General features: G+C 36.2%; 1 protein-coding gene across 1 annotated transcript in view; it reads right to left on the bottom strand.

The window, feature by feature from the left end:
• Window positions 1-15,363, bottom strand: part of Ca-alpha1T (Ca[2+]-channel protein alpha[[1]] subunit T) — a 50,147-nt gene that overhangs the window by 21,132 nt on the left and 13,652 nt on the right. Inside the window, 13 exon segments of the mRNA XM_018522248.1 lie at window positions 193-559; window positions 849-988; window positions 1,065-1,286; window positions 1,945-2,288; window positions 3,325-3,491; window positions 3,625-3,803; window positions 4,274-4,366; window positions 4,882-5,057; window positions 5,416-5,519; window positions 11,894-12,065; window positions 12,878-12,975; window positions 13,399-13,532; window positions 14,083-14,194. Coding sequence (XP_018377750.1) covers window positions 193-559; window positions 849-988; window positions 1,065-1,286; window positions 1,945-2,288; window positions 3,325-3,491; window positions 3,625-3,803; window positions 4,274-4,366; window positions 4,882-5,057; window positions 5,416-5,519; window positions 11,894-12,065; window positions 12,878-12,975; window positions 13,399-13,532; window positions 14,083-14,194 — 2,308 coding nt within the window.

The following is a 15,363-nucleotide window of genomic DNA, read 5'->3' as shown; positions in this document are numbered from 1 at the left end:
CTAAATTTTTAGATATTTCAGCAAAATTATTCTTTCTGTATAATAATATTGCACAGCAACTTTTGTTTTTTACATGCAAAGTAGAAAATATCATCAAACTTGTAATGGAATATGTTAATAAGAAAACATAAAGCAGTGTTAAAAAGATTCGAAATGGCATCGAAGTAATTTCAAGTTCCAGTGAGAAGTCACCTGATTGTGATATTCGATTCCCATGCTCAAAGTATTGATGAGGATCGCCAATAGAATACCCTGTTGAAAGTATTTGTGTTCGACCAGCTTCTTGATCCACCGTCTTATACAACGCAATGTGCAGATACAGCAGCTAACGGCGCGTCTTAGAAGCTGTCTAGGCCGCGAGGACTTTTGCCACTTCTCGCCGTCTTCCGGCCACTGTTCACCTCCCTGCAGCTCGCAGCAACAGGAACAATTGTCAACGTCGGACGTTAACCACTGCGTGCGATCTTCCAATGTGATGTGACGATCTGTTATACCTATAAAACACATTGACTCGTCTTCTTATTTCTTTTTCGACGTGACTAGGTGCGAATTCTTTTAGCTATTTGTAAATCATTTTTAAATTTAAATGGAATAGATGTTCAAAAGCATTCAAATTTATTTTTTTATCAAAATTTAAAATATCCTTTAAAAATGTAACGTTTTCATTAAAAAATTATATTATTTTGGTAGCTTTTATTTTAATATTTCTGAAAGTCAGACATAATGGCAAGTTATAAGTTAATCTAAAGATGTTAAAACATTTTTAGATAAGAATCCGTGTATTAATAAATATAATAACTCATGTACTTTAATTTTAGAATCGAAAAATCGTGTCTGTCGTACGTCACATTGACTTGCCTTTCGTGAGAGAATTTAAAAACGAATCGAGCGCTAGTTGGCCAGTTGGCAGAGCAGCGCTGAGAGCACCACTAAGAGCCAATAATTCCTGACACGTCATAGCCTCGTTGCCACCCAGTTCGGCCTGCATCTGCGACAGTATGCCATATTGAAGAGAGGAAAAGACCTCCACAATTTACGGAGCAACCGTGGCAATTGGAAATTACCTGCGCGTGGTCCGGCAGTGGACTGGACCAAACGTTACCATCGCCCGTCTGTGTCATCTTCTCGCTCGAGCAGACGTTACGTTCGCCCGGTGTCACCGTCAACCCCGGCTGCAACGCATTCCCGACATTATTGCTGCCATGGAGCAATACCACGTCGCTAAACATTACGCTGCTTCTTCTCCGATAATGCGTACATGGTGGACTCAACAACGTGCTGTTCGTCTAGAAGGCGATAATCAAGCATACGTTACACACTACGGCAGGCGCTCTCTCTCATAACCGTTCTCGGCCCAAACTTGTAGCATTAAGGGAAGAAACTTTATGCACTTTATCTTGCCGTACCTAAAGCTCAAAATCTCTCTGTTGTGCAAACGTTCTCTCTATTATCGTCGACGAGAAATTCGACGAAACATGATGAAACGCTAATATTCTTCTACATGAAAAGCATGTGTAATCACTATGAGTACACTACTATCGATATAAAGCGGAAGATAAATGTCAGCGAAGAGAATAGCTTAACGGAAAGAGCGCTAAACGAATCATTCAAAGACGTTCTTGCTTACAGTTGCTTGCTTACTAAGATCAAAGTCGAGTGTAATATTTCTAGAGAGCAAAAAGCTCAAGCGGCATAAATGAAACTACCGGAGAAACGAAATAACGTTACGAATCTCCAATTTGATAATAAAATTATGACTTCTATATCGTTTCGTTATTCATTTTCTTTTATTTTAATTAGTTAATTAATTATTTAAATATTATATATTATTGGAAAATCATTTTCCGATATTTCATTTACCGAACTTCAATTGCGCCGCTCCTATATTTAACGAAAAATTTCGTGTCGTGTTCTCGCATGCAAATCTACAATATCTGTACTTGCCTCAGCCACGTTTCCCACGACAGCGTTGTCGCTTCCGTTACAGGACACGGACGAGGTGCGGTGAATGCTTAATCTGTGACATACATTCGCGGAAGCCTCGGCCTCGGAAAGCTCGGGGCTAGCTCGAGGCGCGGTGCCCAGATTTCCACTACCACCGACGCTATTGCCGATAGTCGGGACTGTGGGGGCGGCAATTGCCATCGCCGATTGCGTTGGGGATGTGATTGTGGCGAAATCGGCGACAGATCCACCGTTTCCATTAGTAGCCTGTTGCTGCTGCTGTTGCTCTGCATATTCTAACGCGGCGAGAAGCCGCGGACATCTCCCGTGATGCAGTCTTCTATCTAAATATTGGAATGCATTTTTAATAATACCAGTAATGTCAAAGTCATTTTTAAAAAATAGTGTTTGATAGAAATTTTTAATAAAATTTGTGTTTATTCACAATGAATTTATTTACAGTTTTTCAAGATATTAATATCTTTTTAATAAAATGCCTGATTGAGCATCCAATTATTAAAATTGCTTGTCAATTTAATTTATGATATTACTACAGTAGTTTAATTGTGTTTATAAATCTGGAAAACTAATTCAGCAGTTCGAATGACTGCATATATAGTATACAATACTATATATGCAAGTACATATATAGTATATACTCGTATAGTAATTCAGGTTGAATTATTTAAGCATTAAAGATCTAGCTTTGATTACAACCATTACTTTTATTTCTTATAATTGAAAAGTATTTATATTAGAAAGATTATAATATAAAAAAACTTGCTATAGAGATTAGTTAAAAGTTTTAGATTTTAATATTAATTATTAAGGTTAATATTGATTATTATATAATGCAATTTTAAAATTTAATAATCGTTAAAAATAATATTTAATAAAATGCATTTTTAATTTGCATTTTTTAATTACAGTTTAAATTATAGGTAAGTATATATTAAAGAATAAAAAAACATTTTTATATTAAGAATTAAAAAAGATTTATTAAAATAAGTTTAATATAAGCATAGTATAAAAAAGCGGCAATTTTGAGAGTTCGAATCGAGGTTAATATTAGCGCCGTAGAAATTTTAAGACTTCCATTTCCATCATATTTAATAATAACCGCTGATGATATTCTGCTAAAACTGCCGAAGGTATCAATTTAGTAATTTTCTATTTTTGTTTTTAATTAATAAATAATTATTTTGATATTATTTGTATCTATATTTATATTTATACTTTTTCAATATTTTGTACTATATTTTATACAAAAAAAAAAAAAAAATTGGAACAATTAGCGGAGCTAAACTGGTATAATCGACGGTTCCAGATTTAATTTCTTTCTTTTTTAATATTCGATTTTTTAAATTTTATATTATTTACCGCCCGGTACGCGATTTGGCCCGACAGCAGCGGTGTTCGAACGAGACGCTTGACTCTGCTGCTCTTTGAGTAAATTCTGCTCCCGTTTCTGCTGCCTCCTGTATAGCCACAGGCGATATCTCTTCATCAGTCTTCGTTTACCTCGTCGCCAGAGATGGGCGATGTATCTGGAAAGTGATATCAAATTGTCATCTATCATAAAACATGGGCGCTGGCGAATCTTCCGCAGAATGACAAGGAATGATACTGCTCGCGCGAATAGCGTCCTCGGGGGCCATGCAACGATGGGCGAGTACCCACTTGACGATTTCGGCGTAACAAGTAGTAGGCTCCGAGGTATTCGTGGATGAGGCGAGCGTCGAGGTCGAATGGTAACGCGCGCGCTCCAGTCGCATTCTCTCCATTTCCCGCTTCTTCGTTTCCGAAAACTGCGTCGCGATTACGACCAAGCAGAGGTTGATCATGAAGAACGAACCGATCTGCAAACGCAGGTCCTCTTTAATCCATGCCTCTCTCTTTAATTCTCTCGTAATACATCCCGCGTTTGTTTTATATTTATATTGTAATTATCGCTATCTTCTCATAGATTATATTACAATTTTATTCTACCAGTTGATTGTTAAAGTCGTGACTTTAATGATAATGACTATTATTATTTTAATTATTTCCAGTAACACATGTTAGATTTATATACGTTTCTTAAACGTTTATGGAACATTAGATACGTTTAGGAAACGTATATAAAACGTATATCAACCAATGGGTGCTATCTGGGATAGAAGTGATTTGTCTTGAAGAGGCTAAGGTATTAAAACGTTACGGCTGAATTTCTGTTAAAAATAACCGAAGTAAGACCGTGGAAAAAATGAATGTGAAAAATAGATAACGTCTACTCATGTTTTACATATTGCGCTCGCCGTGCAATTTGGATAAGAAATGAAACACTTACGACTATCAGGAGAACGAAATATATCCAGTCCCAGAAGGAGTGGGCGTCTTGCACGTAATACATTATATCCGTCCATCCTTCCAGGCTAATAACCTACAAATCGACATGATTGCGCTATTCAGCTTTACGGCGAAATAGCGACGAACGATATGACAAATTTAGTCTATCAATCAATTAATGTAAATTTCTACGTAAAGATATCAAAACGTTACGACTAAATTTTCGTTAAAAATGAGGGAAAGCTTATTTCAGAAGAATCATGCTACAAACACGTTAAAATACGTAGTAAATGAAGTTACGTACTCATATATTTTTATCAGATAAAAATGTGAAATCTTCCAGCTAGCACATTATTCATTTACGATAACATCTTATTGAAAACCAATTCGTCCGCAATATCGTCGATATCGTAGTTTTTCTCTTGGCACTATCGCAGACTAATGTGCGCGATCCGCGTTTCCATCGACTTTCGGGCGCCGTAAAAGTATTTTACATACTTATAAATGGGAGAAATATTCCGTGCCACGTATACATGTTTCAAGTAACATGTACACATGCATACGTAAATTATTCTGAACAAATGTAGGACGAGTAACTAAAGCGCTCACAAGAAATATCGCAACCCAGGCGAGACCGATGTTATCGAATGAAATTGTTCCTTGGAATGGATTGTTGCCCTGGCCTTTGCATTCGGTGTAGTAGTAGTTCCAATTAACACAGGTATCATTGTTGATGAAGGTGACGTTACTGTTTGGCACAGCGGTACTGTTGCACACCAAGTTGCCTGAATGTGAAAAATGCCGTTGCGTTCGATTATGATGATGAAGCAATCAGTTATGAATGTGTACCCAAATGTGTACAACGTCAATGGGTATAACGCGATAGATTTATATTGAACAGTCCGGAATAAAGAAAATTTGACTTTAATATTTGTTACAATATTTCTCATCAAGATTTAAAAATATTTATTAAATGTTTTTGAATTTTAGATTTCTGTAGCATCCTGTATAAAGCAGTTCTAATTTTATTCTACGTGCGTGATTGTTAGAGATTTAAATTTAGTGGAATTACGCATGTATAATATTTCATTAAATTATATTTTGCAAATTCATTTGAAATTTATCGATGGAGGATGTACTCACCGAATTTGAGAGGCGGTAGATTACTGCAGGAGTGCATCCCGCTGTCGTCGGGACGCGAACAAATGTAATCCTGACCCTGATACTCGAAATACTTCTCCAGATCGCTGGAAAATCAACAGAGCGACGATTAAAAATTTATGCACACCGATTCTCGAGTAGAATCTTAAATTTAAAGACTTGCGTACATATGCCTTATTATGCACGGATGCACTCTTCGCATGCTTCGCTTATGCGTACATTGTAAGTAGGTATGCAGAGCGTGTTATAATATATAGTATATAACATATATATATATATAGCGTAAACGTATATATACAGAACGAGTCATTAAAAACTATCGTCTAAAATAACTTTTTATGCTCTGACCCAAAAAGAAATAATTAAAAAAAATAATTCAAGCAAATTTGATGAACCTTGTATTAATTAAAAATATCAAGGCGACTTTGTCGGGGATAAAAATAAATGCAATGGCATAACACAATTTTAAATAATTTTAAATTTTAGTACAAGAAAGCACACATCTCTTCTAAAGAAAGAAAGAATTGCAATTTGTGGAATATAATAAGAAGCTATTTTAGATTATGGTTTTTAATAAATTCGTTCTATATATATATTCATATATTCATAGTATATATAATATTTAGAGGGTCGCGGAATTATCGGAGGAGCTTCCAGTGTGTTTTTCTTTTTGTATAAATAAGTAAGCTGGAACCTAATCAAAAATATGGAAATGCAATCGATCGAAATGGAGTCCCGTGCTATAGATTCCGAAGAATGTATATACACACGAATGAAGGCTAATCATAAACACTACGCCACGCAAATTGTCAGCGTAACGCGGCTGTAGCACTGATTCGCAAAACTAATCGATATGTGCTTAACACGGCATTCGTACCGAGATTATTACTTCGAATAAAGCGTATATTGTTCGGAAAATCGGGCACGCTTCCTATCGGCCTTGTCATGCTTACACTTTCGACCCTGTTTGTATCACTGGTCGACAGCTCGTCCGATGATTCTCGGACACCTTATATAGTACAGTATACGTACACGTATGTAGATGCTGATGTACAACGTACGTGCGCAACGATTGAGAAAAATGTAGGCAAATGCAGATATACGTATACCGACACGAGTTTGCGTGCACGCGGCTGGTATCACGCCGAAAATAGTCGGCTAGTGCGAAAAGAAAAACAATTAACACGTTCTCTCCTCGCGAAATATCGGCCATGGATGCCGAAAATGAACGGCCGTTTCTAGCTTCAAAGACTGTAAGTTTCGCTGTTGTCGAGCCATGTAAATGAAACCTTACTCTTCAAGAAATTCTAAGGATATATCGAGCTTGATGTTCGAAAGACAATCGCGAATTAAATGTTATTTAATATAATAAGTAATTACTTGATACTATTATTATTAAAAAATATAAAGAATTATAGAAAACACAATTGACGTTCTCTCTCTCATGTGCGGAATAATACGTCTATGTAATCCTGAATATATTAAAGTGAAATATGGGCAAACATGTGACGTCTCGAGTCTGATGGATAATTCATAATTTTATGCTATGTTCTTTAGGATCGAAGGGTACTGTGCCATCTTTCTCCAAGCTCGATTATATTCCTCTATCGCAATATGGCGTCTTTTATTCTGGATTCTCAGACGTTCTCGTGATTGATAATCCCGTTTAAATCAAATGATTGATCTTACTTCGCACTTTATTTCTCTTTGCACTGGTATTCTTCTAACGGAGTCATGGTGAAATTTCATATTTCTTGTTATTTACTATAATGTCATGATGAAATTCATTGACCGAGCAGAAAAAAATAGAGCGATAAAGGAATATTGCATTACGTAACGTCATATTTGCTAAAATAATGCGATGCAATTTCACGTTTTCAAACACACGCTATGTATGCTTAACTAGCAATGTGCACGTGATCGCCTGTGCTCTCCTTAATTTGCGTGCCTTTAACGCGGCATAGGCGTGTGCTTCACGTTTGTGCTCGCTGTGCTGATCGTGCCCATCGTTCTAGATCCTCTCGTATATTATATATTTATAAGGTGACCAGATGCCCTACTTTTCAACAATATATTAACCCCATAATATATTACAATAAACTTTTCCTATTTGTGCCTGTACCTTGATACAAAATCAATTTAACTTGGAAATGATAGTAAAATATGATTTCAAAGAGGAGTCTAAAGCTTCGTGAAAATATATTGCGCCCAAAGAAAAACAATTAATTTTAGTTTAACTTACTATTTATCTTCTTGTCCTCCCTCTGATTTTATGTATTAAAAAAAAATAAAGAATAAATTGAATTAATTAAGCAGGATTGAAGTTACTCTATATTCATAGAAATGGGCACTGGTCTGTTTATCATGTCTTTCTCAAAGCAAAAGAGATTAACTAATTACGGGATCGTGATTACAAAAATCTGGTCGCTTTGTACATCCGTGAGCGCATTTTAGCAGCGAGCTTTATGCAAATAGCGACGACACCTCGATATTTTCCAGTAAAGCAAACGAATACATAATAAAAATAAAATTTTCGAGGATAAAATTTTCAATTGCGTACATATCTGTTTTCTTCTAAATTATAAGAATGTCTTAGAATGTGTCACTTCAAATATTATTGCAAATAAAGCTAAATGCACCACGTTATTGCTTTCGATATTAATTTAAATTCTGATACCGTCCGTAATCCATGATAACGTATATCCGTGAGATATACGTTAATGCCTTTTCACTTGGCTCGCGTGTTTGAAAAATTACGAGTTATTATCGCTTTCCAGAGCCGTCGCTATCCGCGAAGCTCCAGCGCTGCGCTACCATGGCGCAGGAACGGCAGTAACGCCGGTGCAGAAGTCGATAAACGTTCGAAAATAGCTGCTGCGTATACCGGAATAGACCGCGCGAGCATCGCGCGTTTAATTAGCTTCTCTCTGGGCTTGAAGCTTCATGGAGACTACTATTCTTTCCTGCTGCACTATCGCGCCACGCAAGTTCGGAATTAAAGCGACTGCGGGACACTATGCACCCGGGTGCGCAAGTATTCATCTAGGATGGCAGATCTTAAAATGTGCGACGAAGTTTCTTGTTCCTTAAACACGTTTATAATCCCCGAACCAGAACAGAACGTCCCATGAGACGTGCGGATGTGAAAGTCTAGAGTTCGGCTCGTTTCATAGTCATTAACAGCAACGTCATTGATACCCAGAGTGCCTCTGGTACCGCGTCCATGTTCTACATAATGAGGTCTTCGGGGAAGCGTCGAATCCTTCCTTAAAATGTCAAAGTTTCAATCTCTTGAACTTTAAAGAATTAGAGACAAGAAACTTCTCCCATTTCAAGGAAACGTCAATTTTAAATCCATGGATAAAAAAAACTCTATAATATATGGATCGTGAAATTCGGAATCTTCTGGGACGTAATGGAAGGATACGCTATCGTGAAAGCGGTGCGATGTAGTGAAACCACAGAGATCACCGATGCCACACATAGTTGCTTAAACGATAATTCACATATGCAGAAAGCATCGTCAATGCTTATCGACTAGACATACGCTGAGGGAGGATAAAACAGAGAGGCAGAGAGTGAAGGGGATAGTGAGAGTGAGAATAAGAGAGGCGCATGAGAACCACGAAAGAAGTATGTCTAGAGCAAAGAAGAGGAAGAATAACATCGACTCGTGCATCGAAGTAGCCGAAGAGATCCCGAAGTGTCGGAGTACAGTAATCTCGTGGAGAAACATGGAGTTTCCGGGCCGACCACAAATTACGGATCCCTCCTCCAACATTGGCTCCATCCCACTTCTCGAACCACGCGATTTATGTACAACGTGTGTATCAAGGAAAGAGCTTTCGGTGTTAGAACGGTTAAGTGTGTGGAGACGGTGAAGTAGCTCGTAACACTAAAATGCTATCTCGAAGTTTAGGAGGGTTGATCTCTTCTCTCGCTCTCGGGGATCTCGGAATCATCGTCTTCTCGATCGGCAGCCAATACACGAAATAGCGTTTTATTCGTTGTCGGTCGAGTCGACATGCTCTAGGTGAGTACACACTACGATACAGTCGCACACTGGTACAGTGGTTAAGAGAGAAGAGATAAAAGAGGGATAGACAGAAGTGATAGGAAAAGAGAGCGAGAGAGAGAGAGAAAGAGCAAGAGAAAGAGAAAGTGAGAGTAAGAGAGAGAGAGAGAGAGAGAGAGAGAGAGAGAGAGAGAGATATATTATATACATATGCACATCACGTATGGTTGCATGTATATACATATATGTACATATGGATGCCACGTGTATGTATATTCTGTGATTTATATAGTAGGTATGTATTATTGAGAGAGAGAGAGGTAGAGAGAGAAAGAGAGAGAGAGAGAGAGATAGAGAAAGATATATATGTATGTACAGCACATTGTTCTCTACTAGAGCTTACTAAATGCGTGATCGAACCGAGTACTCGTCCGAGAGTAACCTGCAACAGCGAAACAATAGCCTGTCACTGCCTCCCTGGGGTCATGTACTTACATGTCTAGGTTTTTTAGTCACGAGGAGCAGAAGAGGGAGAAAGAAAGAAAAAAAGAAGAGAGAAAGAAAGAGAATGAGGGAGAAGAGCGTATTAGATCGCCTAACGTGATATACTCCTGTAAAGCAAAAGTTCAGAAAGTAGAACATACTGATCTATCCAGGGCTTTTCACGAATTTCTTATGATCCCTTACACCACCGATGATATCTTTCTCAGCTAGAACGTATCAACAATCTCAAATCGATATCTATTTGACAGAAAGGTCGCTGTAAGTGATACGCTTTTAAAATTATTTTTACTTTGAAAAAGGTTTTACTGCACGTTTGATCGATAGAGCAAGATTGATGATTGCTGCGTATTAAATTATTCATATGACAAAAAATGAAATGTGAAGGTTACCTTTTTTTATACCGTTATAAAAAAATAAAAATTTTTTAGAAAAGTTATTTGCGATTTTTATATTCGTCATTTACAGAGATCTTCCTTTATGTCAAAACTTCCTTTATAGGTACTCAATGATTCGCATAAATTTTCAAACAAGTTACTAATAATGAAAAAAATATTGTTAAGAGGAACTAAAATTGTTCTTGTTTTTTATAGATGTCCTGTTTTTTAAATAGATATTGCATATATCAGACATTACATAAAGTGCAATAAATATTCCCGCAAAGAAAGAATAACATTTAAAAAATATAAGAAAAAGTATAAAAAAAAGATATGTAGATTATTCGTGATACATTTTCTATTACTTGTGACAAACAAATATTACATAAATAAAATTTAAGAGTATTCAATTATCCGCCTTCGTTAGGTTGCGTTCATCTCAAGTTTGAGACGATGATTTTATGGATAGTTTCGTGATAAGCCGAGCGGAGTGAGCATGAGTTACAAAGTTTGCATTGTACTCTGAGCAAATATCAATCGATTTGGTAGAAGCGGATCGAGCGCAAAGTATTAGCGCAGAGAATAACTGGCGAAAGACAGAGAGCGAAGGAAGAAAAGAACGGAGCGTTAAATTTACAGCAAGAAAACTCGGCAAGCGATGCTTTGCGACAACTGGAGCTACTCGCCATGCAATCTGGATATTTTTATAGATTACAATTGGGCTCCGCGTGAACGAACCGTATGATCAAGAAGTCGTTTACTCGATGTCGGATCGCGTGTATATGTGGCTGATTCGCCACGCTCTCGAACCTTTGATTATTCCACTCGCAGATGCAAGTCCCATAACAAAAATCCCGAAGAAATCTGCATCGTCTTAGGCGATGAAAACAAATTGCAGGCGTGTCAAATAGAAATATTCTATCTAAGCAAAAAATTGTCGAGCAAAAAATTGCGCACGCAATAATAGACTTTTTTATGCAATAGCATGCTTTGAACACGGTAAACGCAAATATGCCTAAAGATATTAAAATACATGAAATATTATGATAACATGTAAAAAATTATTTTTCCTGGTCATTTCACACGTAAGGCCATAACGTTTACTGTATTCCGACGTATGTTATTGCAAAAGCTCCCAAAATAGAATTTTTACGCAAAAGCGAAAGTGTTTTGAATATAGCAAATGCTGATCTTGGCTAAATTCACTTAGTCATTTTTACGATAAATTTTAAATGGAAATTGTTAAAATCGAGAGACCGTTTTGCGCTGAATGCGATATATGCTTTACCGTTTACCGTGTTTGAAGTACACGGTGTCGCGAAAAATTTCTGCTGTAACGACGAATTACCGGATCTGTGAGTTCCACATGTTTTGCCGTCTCGCGGAAATGTGACGATTGGCGACGGAGCGCTTCAAACTGCACAGCGATCGAAAGACAGACAGAAGAGAAAAAACGAGATGCGATGCAGCGTGAGGCGCAATAACGTGAAGAATCGAAGTCCAACATTTATAATTAAAAAAAAAAAAGTAATCAACGATTAGGAACCTAAGATTCTCGCCGACTTACTCGGGATACTTGACGTTGGGCAGAGCCTTGAGGAAGCAGCGTTGGCGTAGTATGCCTTCCCACAGTTGCACGCCCACGATGCCGAATATGAAGAAGACGAAGAAGCACAATAACAATACGTTGCCCAGCATGGGAAGGGTGTCGAGCAGCAGCATCACCAGTATCCGCATACCTATCAGAGGTGTTCGTAAAAATAACGCTTGACAAGCAATTAATAAATGTGTAATGTCTCGTCGGTCTCGTCGATATCGTATTTCGTTATCAAGTCTTTGAACCATGACACCATCGATTCTGCTTGCGGATATTCTTCCTCGGATACTGGAACAATCTGATGCTGTTCCAATTGTTTTCTTTCTAGATACAATACAATTTGAAAGTATACTGTGCGCGGAATGACCTAAATTCTCGATTTTAGTTTTAATAGTAAACACGCTGATTATTATTCTACTTATAAGAAAAAGATTTTTAATGAACCGTTATTCGTAGAAATTGATTAGGATCCAATGTTAAATATCATTAGCGTTTAAACTTCGAGAAAGGAAATTGAAGATTATGATAAAATTTTGTCATTCAACTCAAAAATAGCTTACGCAAAAATTGTTTCAACAGTTTACGATTTAAACATTTTAACAGTGCTGAAAATAGACCAAGATATAACATACTTATTGATCCAAGGATCTGTTATCAAAATTAAGGTCGCGAATTCCGGTACGCGTGTACAGTACACGTGTCGCTTACGTTTCGCTTACTGAATTTCGATTTGCAGCTAAATGCCTTTTCTTGCCAACTTTACTTGTTCTTGTTCGATATGATTATATATACTCTTCTGTCTTCGCTACGTTTCAATTCCAAGATAAAATCAACCGTGAATACGTTACAATCTATACGCGGGTTATGCACCGTAAAATCGACGATGGAAACAAACTGGGGGTTAATCGTCAACTATCAAGATTTCCGACATATCACAAAGATCCCGTTACTTACTTGGTATTCGATTGATCGCTCGTAATGGCCTTAATACTCTTATCGTTCGTATGGCTGACAGATTCATATTTTCCATGTTTAGGCAGTATTCCAAAGCGCTACAATCAAGTTGCTTTCTAAATTCTTTTAACACATCTATTTTATAATTTATCACAGTAAAATGTTTTATAATAAAATAATACATTTAATATAATTTACGCAAAAAATATATCTAATTGCCCCGAATTTAAATTTAAATATGTGAGTTTAATTAAAAAAATTGTAATAATACATTTTACACAATAGTTTAAGTACAAAATATATACAGTTTTATAATCATAGAATAATGTCAGTTAATTATTATAATTATTATGAAATTATTACAATTTTTTATAATACTTTCATAATATTTAATATTGAAAAGTTTTCAATTTCCCATATTGTTAGCTATATCATAATGCAATATCACAGATTCTCGAAAATTCTTTTAAACAAAGCAATTTAAATTAGGAAACAATAAAGTATCTAAATGAAATACTTACCCAGCCACCACTATAAATAAATCTAATCTATTCCAAGAATCCGCGAGATAAGTTCCTTTACCCCAAATCCCCATCGCTACCATCTTTATGGTCATCTCCAAGGAGAAGAAGGCAAAAATGATATCATCGAACATCTGGAAGAAATAGATAGGAGAGCACAGCTTGATTAGAACTGGGTACGATCGACGTAATACACCGTGATTGATTCAGGACACTCTACTAGAGGATTCGATTAACGGCTGTACCATGTCGGTAATTTTCTCATCTCATTCCCATCCCATCCTTCTCCTCTTCCTCCGTCTCCTCTTCCGCCACCTTTGCTGGACTAATTGCGAACCGACCGGAAACCGTGTCAAGATGCGCAATCGATTAATTTGCTTATCAGCGCGTCAGATAATCACTTAACGCGAAAGTTTCCCGTAAATTGACTTAAATTGAATTGTAAATATGTATTACCATTCAGATATTGGACTTTCTCCCTGGCATTTTATGAACGTGAACATATAAATACGATACTCCGATACAAAGAATCGCGAAAAGAGCCATTCGTATGAAAGTGGCTATTATTTGAATAAAATCGATACACTACACTTCCCTTTCTCAAATCCGATGTCATAACACAGATTACTCTGGTTCTTTTTCAATTTTTTTTCAGTCAAACGTTGTTAAAATATGATTACGTACCTGCAATATTTTACATCGATTCGTTACGCACTGGTCGTCCACGCATGGCTGGTACATCCCGAGCGTGATGCAGTTCAGAAGGATCACCATCATGCTCACCCTTTCGAACCACGTGAGTCTTTGTTAAGGAATAGATATAGCTGGGTATTTTTCAATCTCTCCTGATTAAAGGTTACAGATCGCAAGCGAAAACAACACGTTACTGCTACATTAAACTAATATGAAGAAGAATCTTTAAGTATATAAGACACAGATTGCGTAAAAAGTGTATAAGAAATATATTGAAAATATCTCGCATTCAATGCATTAACCACTCTCCTTAAATCGTAATCATTTACCATAACTAAAGAATTTTTAATTTTTATTCTAAATAAATAAATCTTAATTTTTTTATAATTTAATTTGAATGTGATTCCGTTATTTGTATGAAAATTATAAAGGGTCGAAATATTATTGCGAGTAGTTAATTTTATTACTACACAGTAAAAATAAAAATGACGTTAATGGAAAAAAATTACAAAATTTTTCGTATTTGTTGAACAACCTACATCATGATTGTTTAAGATCACAATCGCGCGTTATCAATAATTGAGTATATAATATTATTTTATTATATTCGTAATCAATTTATATAATTTTTGTCTAGTCGACCAATGAAAATTAAATTGCTTTAATCGGTGCATTGATTGTCGTTGCCAAGTGACTATCGTCGAAATATCGTGTTTTTTCGTAGCGCCCTTCTCTTTAATAAGCAGACAAGTTGTGCGATTACATCTAATCGTGTATCTCTGCGTGTGGAAAAAAATACCGCAAACATGTAACACTGAATAAAACATTACCATTCGAAACACTGAATAAAGTATAAATTACTGTCACGGAATAAAGTATTACTATTCGGTCATTACTACATTACACCACTATTTATTCAAACAATTTTTTTTATTATCACCACACACGGGTGCTAACATAATGAAATTTGATATAAAGTCAAATCGAAATCGATAATTAAGAACTTGTATATGCAAACGATGCGATGCTGCAAGTTTCCGATCGTATAATTAGCAGCTATCAGTTCTCGGTAGTTACGGCTTTTAATAGGGTTGTGATATCTCAGTATCGAATGCGATTATTAATTGCATACAAATATCATTTTAAACCCTCTAAATACTAAATACTAACTGTTAATATTGCACGGTAAATATAAATTTTAAGTACATATAACATAAATTTCATGTAAAAGTGTTTACAGTATATATGTTTTTTAATAAAATTAATTTTTTT

This window comes from Trachymyrmex cornetzi, unplaced genomic scaffold (assembly GCF_001594075.2).
Source record: "Trachymyrmex cornetzi isolate Tcor2-1 unplaced genomic scaffold, Tcor1.1 scaffold129, whole genome shotgun sequence".
In the NCBI taxonomy this organism is placed as follows: Eukaryota; Metazoa; Arthropoda; class Insecta; order Hymenoptera; family Formicidae; genus Trachymyrmex; species Trachymyrmex cornetzi.
Note: the sequence above shows the minus strand (reverse complement) of the source record. Positions and strands in the feature narration are given on the sequence as shown.